Source organism: Chrysoperla carnea, chromosome 3 (assembly GCF_905475395.1).
Source record: "Chrysoperla carnea chromosome 3, inChrCarn1.1, whole genome shotgun sequence".
Taxonomy (NCBI): Eukaryota; Metazoa; Arthropoda; class Insecta; order Neuroptera; family Chrysopidae; genus Chrysoperla; species Chrysoperla carnea.
The window spans coordinates 30,643,444-30,652,433 of NC_058339.1; the positions used below are offsets into that span (position 1 = coordinate 30,643,444).

Here is an 8,990-nt window from a genome sequence, read left to right on the forward strand (position 1 = left end):
TATAAAGTAAATATCTGTGCTAAACAGTAGATATACAATACTGAAATAAATCTTCTCGTATGCAAAACTTTCACTTGCAAAACTTGTTCATAAAGACAAAAAACATAGCGGTTATATGTGTGTAGGTATTGTATGTACCTTTGATAATTGTTAATACACGCGTAACGAACCTGCGGTACTAAATTTATATACGGTGTCAATGTTTTGTTGGTATAAAAAAAAAACTTATTTGTATTTCTGAAGTATTTACAATTACTAGCTCGATCTGGGTGGAATACCGCAGTGCGGTACCCATGCCTATAACCAGGGCCGGATTTAAATTTCTGCCGCCCTGGGGCACTTTAGAAAATGCCGCCCTATGACTGAAATTTTATTTTAATAGTTTTGATATCTTATTTAAAAAAAATTAGAATAACTAATTAATTGCAGAAAATTTATTATGTATTACATATTATTATTACTGTTCTTTTAAATTAAAATTAATTAGTATTATTTGATAATTCGCCAATTTTAGGAAAATTCATTGATCAATTAAAGTTTCTGTTATCAAAAAGACATACATAATTTGAAAATATTTTTAATTCTTCAAAAAAACTATATTAATTTTTCAATTCCAGAAAATAAAAATATCAAATTTTATTTTTGCAAACCTTTATGGAAATAAATTAATTAAACTATTTTAATAGTTTTCACTTAAATTTCTTATATTATAATATACAAAATTTTGATTTGATACATAATGCATAAATTATATTTCTTGCAAAATAAAATGTTTATTTAAAAGAATTAGTTAATTATATATTGTATAGAAAATATTTTCTCACATTCCAAATTTTGCCGCCCTAGAAAATTTGCCGCCCTGGGCACTAGCCCCGACTGCCCCTAGTGTAAATCCACCACTGCCTATAACAGGCCAGAATAGATGATACCAAAATATCTATAGTAGTTTACATATTTTATGTATACAAATTACATAATGAACAAAATTAAATCTTTATATAATCTATTTAAGAGTCTATTTTTCGTCAATAGCCAGCACGTCATAAGCTCGAAAATGAGGAGTAAATCATGGAATTAGATAAAGGAATATGGAAGATCTCGCTTGGACAGAAAAAGCAGGCTAGAGAAATATTATATATATGATGAAGCATTCAAACGTGATGACTAGTCTAATAAGCTGTCTGAAACATCGGTGAACAAATTTTTACATGTTGTAATATCTAGTAAGCATACTGAGAACATGGTCGCGGAATGTTTAAACACGTCTGGTGAAGTCAATCTACGACACTATGGATAGTCATAAGGTATCTTTATTGAAATTTTCGTGCTTTGATTAATTTTATTCTAGTGTGATTATTAACATCCCATTGTAGAAAGGTATTCTAATGGATCCGATTAACAAAATTTTCAACAGATTTTAAAGTGTGTGTATTAACGGCGTTATGGTTCGAAAAGAAATTCGAAACATTTGGTTGAATTGTTTCGAGTCATCGAGTTTTTATTATTATTATTTTTAATAACTTTTTATTATTCGTGTGGACCTCAAGAGACCATGTCTTGTTTATTATTTTCTGTAATATTGCTGATAAATTTTCTGTGGTAGGTGGGTCTCCTAATTCCTTATAATTTGACATATGCGGAGTGTAAATATATATGGTGAATCAAAGCGTGAGTGACCACGTTGGATTAACTTGCTGTCGATTATTTTTTTCAAGGGTACTGTTACAAGAGCAGAATTTAGTTTTATGTATGGTAATTTTAAGCTACATGTACGATAAGTTTCTCACTTCAGATTGTGAACACTGATGGTTATCATTCTAAAAGTTTCTGATGAGAAAAAATTGTTAAATTGGTATAACTCCTGCTTTAGAAACTGTAATAACAAAGAATAATTTATCATTTGACATTCGGTATAAAAATATTGCCAATGAATATATTAATAAACAGAAATATAAAATATTATGTAAGATTTCGTATAATAAGGAACAATTCTCAGCATTACTGAGAATTTTCAATAAAAAATGTTTTATTTAAGATGAATAATAATAAAACTTTAATTCAAGAAATTGATGGGATTTTTACATCTATATATACAGAGTGTTTCATTAGATCTTAACATTTTAATCCTATCAAAAATATTATTTTTGGGCTGTGTTTATGTGGATAGATAGATGTCTATAAACACGCCAATATTGAAAACCACAGAAGCCGAATTTTGAGTTCCGAAAGTTGTTTTATCATTAACATATACAAAATATGTTTACGGTATTTACTGTTACTGTTTTGAGAAAATTTGTGCTTCCTCATTTAGCTAAGCTAAAATTTGAGCATTATATTATTCTATAATTAAGTGAAATGTAATAATGCTGCTGTGGCTTCAAAAAGAATGATAAGTGACCACATTTAGAATGGCCCTATGTCCTAAAATTTTTTTTATTGCTCCAAAAGACGTTTGTTATCGAGTGAAAACATGGCGTGAAATCAATTTTTGGATAACATCAACTACGAAAATATGAAGGATTTAAATGTAAAAATAGAGAGAAAGGAAAATAATACTTGGTGATGTCATAATCTGCAATTGCCATAAAGGATAGATATCAAAAGTAATTTTGCAAAAATATGGTAGGAAAAATTATTTAATTGCTTATATCATTTATGATTATCAATCGATTTTATTTTGAATTCAGATCTTATCTTCGTTTTTCGCTCATTTTCAAAAGAAAGATACATTGAAATCGACATAAGAACAAAGGCCTATTGACATCAATATACTTTCTTCGGACACACAATGAATATCCATTGATACAGAGTTCAATATAAGTGTTCACACCGGATTTTTTTTCCAAAAGTTGTTATTTCTTATTTCTTACTTTATAGAATTACTAATTAATTGTATTTAATTATTATTATGTTTATTGTATATTATTAAAAGGTATTGTTCTGAATAAAAATACGTTTTTCTAATTTGTACAATTGTTGTAAGTCAATAAGTGAAATATGCTAATTAGTATCATTATGCTTCTTTCAACAATATTAATTAATCAATTAGTTTTAACCGCTATTACTTATTTTAAATACTGTATAAATGGTTTTTTAATTTATTGAAAAAAGGGAAAAGTGAATTTAAATTTGTAATTTCCCACAATTGCAAAATTTATTAAATTTATTAGTTATAAATGCAATTGTGAAAATTGCTTGTTAATTATTGTGTATTCATTTTTATTTAATTTGCATTATTTTAATGAATTTAAACATATTGTATTATGTTCCATCGGATTCTGATGCCAGTTTTAAATATGGTCACACTTTTTTATTAGGGTACGCACTTACATCATCGTATTTTGCATAAATATAGCATACTGTTCAAATTTGAGCCTTATTAAAATTTGTTAGTATAGGTCCTTTCTCAAAACAGTAGTTTTTGACTTGGTATGACACATCTTTTTTATCAAACCAACGATATGATAATTTTTGATTTCATCTGTTCATCAACTGTTGTTTTCTATATACAGCTTGATTGTAAGGAGTTGAAAATTTATTGTGATTTCATTTTAAAAACCAAATTGTTTCCCCCTTTGCTGCCATTTTTCCTTTTGTTCGACTTAAAATGAAATTTTCCAACACCGATATCGATTTTTTATTGTTACTATAAATTTGAGCTTTATATAAATGAGTAAATTTTTTTCAAATTTATTACTCAACCGCTTACCTATCTTCATACGTATTGGCCACATTTTTGTTGAAACGATATGCACTATCATTTTATTATATTTTTAACTGACTTAAAATGATAAGTTGCTGATCCTAATATCTCTCCGACTATATGTTGAACAGGTAGATACTTTGACAGACAATTATTTAAACTTTCGGGACAACTTTTAAAAACTGCCAAGAACTTTCTTTTTTCATCTTTCTTTTTCTCAAGGCTTTCATCACTGCTCTGTTATCTCAAAATGATAGTGCTAACTTCATTTATTTAATAAAATCGTTGGATTTTTCACGAAGCGTACATTTTTGCTAATTTTTTGTGGTTTTCGAACATATCTAGTACATATTTTAAGATATATTTTAACATGAAATTTACCTACGAAATTTATATAATAAATATCAATTTAGATATATAATTGATTTAAGGCGTTGGACAGCTTAAATGTTTATGGCGTTAAACCACTTTTTAATATTATAAAACAAAGAAATATTATATGTATTACTTTAAGACCTTGCGTTCACTTTGAATAGAATGTAAAATTCCAGTTTTAATTTTGAGAAAAAAAAAATACATTGATTTATTTATTGTATAGTTATTAATTGTATGTGATTAAAATGAATAATAATAATTGTTCAATTTGTCTGTGATTAAATGACAAAACAAGTATTTTTGACCAAAAATGGAATAATTTTAAGGGTAGCTTTTGTAACAAATTTACAAATTTACAACTTCAAATGAAGGAAGAATATACACTTCACAACTTCGATGATCTCTCCTTCGAGATAACCTATGCTGCTTGCCATCATTCCTCAAATCTCTTCCCTCTGATTATGACATAATCTATACCTCGATAGGTATGTCAGAATCCGTTGAAAAGTATCGTGCAAAAGGTCAGACATATGGTTCTTCATAACACCAACCACTGTACTGAAAAGCACAATTGCATTTCATTCATCCGGGAATGTTTTTCTTTTTTTGGAGGGCTGTAGCGGCGAAACAGTTAATCTTTCAAAAACACTTTATATAGAAAATTTTGTCTTCTTGAACATTGCGCAAATTTTTGTCCGCAAACTTAAAATTCGTGTTCAGTGATTCAAAAAACATGGTGAAAAAATAAAAAGTATACAAAACTTCTGAGAATCCCAATATACCTAGGCTATTAGCGCAAGTGTGATCCATATTTGTATGAAATCTTTTTATTTGAAAAATAAGATAATTTTAAAATGGATTGGAAATAATCAAAAGAAAATTATAATAAAATTTTATATTTTTTATAATTAGTCAAATCAACAAAACAATAAACAAAATTTTTATACAACAATAAAACATTGATAACAACAATAACAAAAAACGAGATGGTACGTGATTTAATTAATACAATTTCTTAGAAACATCCTTGTAAAACAGATAATTGTTGAACAGCACCACATCCAACAGTACCTTGAATGTAATCAGGGAAGTTACTTTCCAAAACACGCATACGTCCACGTTTGTAGTCAGCCAAAGCATGTGTAGCCAATTGACATGTGGATGATCGGTATACTGGTAAGAAGTTATCCTGTTTGAATTGTGTGTTTGTATCCCATCGGTATACTTCTGGTTGTCCTTCATAACGGAAGAAGATTGCTGAGCCATTATCTGTACCCAAGATAACGATGATTGCTGGTTTTGGTCCAGCATCTTGTACACGTCCTTGTGCTGATCCACGTCGCAAGAATTCAGTACGGATTGAGAATAATCGTTTAGATGATAAGTAAGTGAAGTAGAGAACATTGCTTCCACATGCTTTGCGTACAAGAGCCAAGTATAAAACATCACGACGGGTGCATCCAGCTGTGATGGCTTTTGGTAAGACAACACGGTATCCTTTACCGGCAGCAACATCGTATACAAGGATAGCTCTGGTAGCGGCATCACTGACATATACATAACAACGACCATCTGGAGCGTAGTCAACAACCAAGTATTGGAGACGTGATGCAGCACATACTAAACCGCTCAATTCTAAGATTTTAACAACTTTGCCTGTTTTCACTGATAATGCAACAACCTTTGGTGGACATCTTCTGATTGGATTTTCCAAACTGTTAACAACACCAATATCCAACACCCATAAGATATCTTGGTTATCCAAAAAGATATCTACAACAGATTGTAATGCTTGGCAGTTTCCTTCTTCTTGTAATGACCAGCATGGGAATGGTGTTAATGTTGCTTGGCATCCACGGCCACGTAATGAAGTTTTGGCTAAGGTTGCTGGTACACCTGGACGGTATCGTGGTAATGCAACAATGACATCATCACGGTAGATTTGTGCACGTGTTGCGATTACATTTTTACTGATGTATCTGCCTGATGATTTGAAGATTGATTTGGTTGATGAACATGGCCATTCGTATGAACCACCTGTCCATTGGATTGGTCTTGGTTCTCTGTAGTCATTGTTACCATTGTCTCCTTGTACAAACATACATAAACATCCTACGAGTAAGATTGGTCGGAAGATCATCATGATTGAAAAATTTGGCTCCTGTGAAAAGTAAAATATATAGTTTTATAATTTTTCAACAGTTGGTACGAATTACCATTGTTGAGTGTTTTAATTATTATTGCACTTACCCTAAATGTTTCAAATCAAGGGAGTAATGAATAAAAGACAAAACTCAAGTGTACTTTAAAATTTCATTATTGCGAGTATATATAGTAAAAAATTGTTTTGGTTATGTTTTGAAAATTTTTTAAAACAATATACATTTTATTTATGTTTTTTGTCTAAATAAGTAGGTATACATTTTCAGTTACCGTATGTAACTATTTTTATGCAAATAAAGCATTTAATTTTGTTTTATTTTTTGAAATACAAATGTTATTCATTTGAAGTATGCTAGAGTACGATGTCAAGACTAGGTATAGAAGATTGTAGGAATGTTCCTGTAAAATTATTATTATAAAAAATTTCCTTACAAATTATTAAATTGAATAATTATGGGAATGTTAAGGATTTAAGAGCGCCAGGGCAATTTTAGATAAAAGGCTTGATTTCTTTTTTTTAAATATGAAGTTAGACTTAATAAATTCTGAAAATTTTAGGGGAGGTTGTAAATGTAATAAGTAGAAATTTCTGTTTATGAGTTTACTTTTCTAGCAATAAAGGCAAATATAGGAATAAACAGGATATAGAAATAAAAAATATTTTGCAATTCGTAATTTTAATTTGCGCTTTGTTGCAACAATGTTTAAGGCCGGGGCTAATATTTGTCATTTTAGATTAACAAATTTTTACTCTTTATGCAAATTTTGATAGCCAGGGGATCTGGAAAATGTTTAATTGTGCAGCAAACTTAAGATGGATGAGTTTGATTGATTCATTGAGAATGATGATTAAATAAGAAGATGAAAATGCCGAAATAAATTTGTCCGACATTCAATATTTCTTGGTGTCCGCTTTTCGAAACATTGAAAATAAAAATTTCAGGCGATGGTTTTTAAGTTCATCGGATCATCTTTTTCTTCAAGTATCAGGCAAAATGATTTTTTTTCTAATTTTTCGATTTATTTTATTTCTATTAACTCGATTGTTTAACGCAATACGTACAAAGAAATCTCAAATCGAAAGGGTTGAATGAATATTCGAAAAATTCTATTTAATATTCCGTATTGTGAGGTCAAGTCATTGACCGTCAACGTCTTACTTTTAATACAAACGACAGCCTTTTTAACTCTTAACTTTGGAGCCACAATCATAGTTTAATTTTTTAGTATTTCCAAACTTACCTTTATCAATCCTCTAAATATGACGGGCAAAAAAGAATCATAGAAATTTCATTTTATTAAGAGCAGGATTTCGATTATTAATTCAATACCAATCTTTTATTAAAGTTCGTATAGATTGAATGAAGTATATCTGTCAGTTATTCTTGTAAAACTCACGGTATATCATTCATTATTACTGATTGATTAGGTATATGTTACCTTATTATAAAATCATTTATCATTCGTGTTAAAAAAAATAGATAATGAAATAATTGATATAAAATATTTTTTCCAAATATAGTTTCAAACTAGTTAATAACTGTACTTTAAAAACAAAAAATTTGTAATGATAAAGTCTTAAGTAATTCGAATATTCTAATGAACTTCGCCAATTAGTTACTAATTCAGTGAAATATGACGGTAGAAGTACATAAGAAGTTATAATCATTTTAATGTGTATAATATTATTAGGTGTTTTAATGCTCTAATTTAGGAGTTTCAATAAAAGGTGAAAAGGTTTAACATCATAAAACATTACATCCAAAAAAAAAAAAAAAAATTGCATAAAAATAGGAAAGTTTTGAAGTCAATTTGTGCAGCTTCCCAGCGCCAACATCAACGTAATTTAATTTTGCAAACATTGCAAGAAAATTATTTATACATATTAAACTATGATTGTATTCAGATTAGTTTACAAATCAAAATAAATACTTTTGAAAATGTGTATCGTTTAATAACTTATGTACCTACTATTTTAATACCTAGAGGATAAAGTTAGGGTTTTCAGCGTAAACTTAAATAACATCGTTGGATTCCCTATAAAAAAAATTATGTCTTTTCAAACTGAACTGTCGTTGGCCTTTATTAGTGGTTGTGAAAATACTTCTTTTAGAAACTGACCTCAAATCCTAATATTTGAGCACCTTGGCTCCGTATTGTGTATTTACTCCTTCTGAATTAGTGCTCCATTGAGTATAACTAAATCTATAGTTATTCAAGTTATTCCCCCAAACTTTCGAATCACATATGAGTATCATATTCTGAAAGGAAATCCAGGTTAAGCTTGATTAATTAAATGAAAGTTTATCAGTTTTCGAGAACGAGTTACCTATCACAAAATTTTGCATAAAAGGAGTTAGGATAAATAAACGCACCAATACTCGCTCAACCAACATGAAATAAAATTGAATTTTCTTAGAATATTGTGCATAACTTCAATGAATCGTTTATTTGAAAGCTTAACTTTTTTAATTTCGTTAAAACATATTAAAGTAATTTTCTTTTAATTAATCGAGTTAAATCAAATAGTGTTCCCAAAATATTATCTGAAAATATGAATATTTAACGCATAGCGATGATTACTCTGTTGATCGATTGTATGTAAATGATCCTTTTAAGTTCAAATCCAAAACAATTATTTCTAGGATTTAATTTTGCATTAAGAATTAATTAATTTCATTACATTTTTAAGAAAATAATCAATGTAAATCTTGAATAAAATTTATTTTTCATTAAAAAACTTCTTAGC

General features: G+C 28.7%; 1 protein-coding gene across 1 annotated transcript; it reads right to left on the reverse strand.

The window, feature by feature from the left end:
* Nucleotides 1-5,035: 5,035 nt before the first annotated feature.
* LOC123295539 (major royal jelly protein 1) lies at nucleotides 5,036-6,427 on the reverse strand. Its single transcript, XM_044876923.1, has 2 exons — nucleotides 6,329-6,427; nucleotides 5,036-6,239 (listed from the first exon to the last, which is right to left on the reverse strand). Exon 2 carries the CDS (start codon nucleotides 6,219-6,221, stop codon nucleotides 5,094-5,096), a length of 1,128 nt encoding a protein of 375 aa, XP_044732858.1. The 5' UTR covers nucleotides 6,222-6,239; nucleotides 6,329-6,427; the 3' UTR covers nucleotides 5,036-5,093.
* Nucleotides 6,428-8,990: the final 2,563 nt, after the last annotated feature.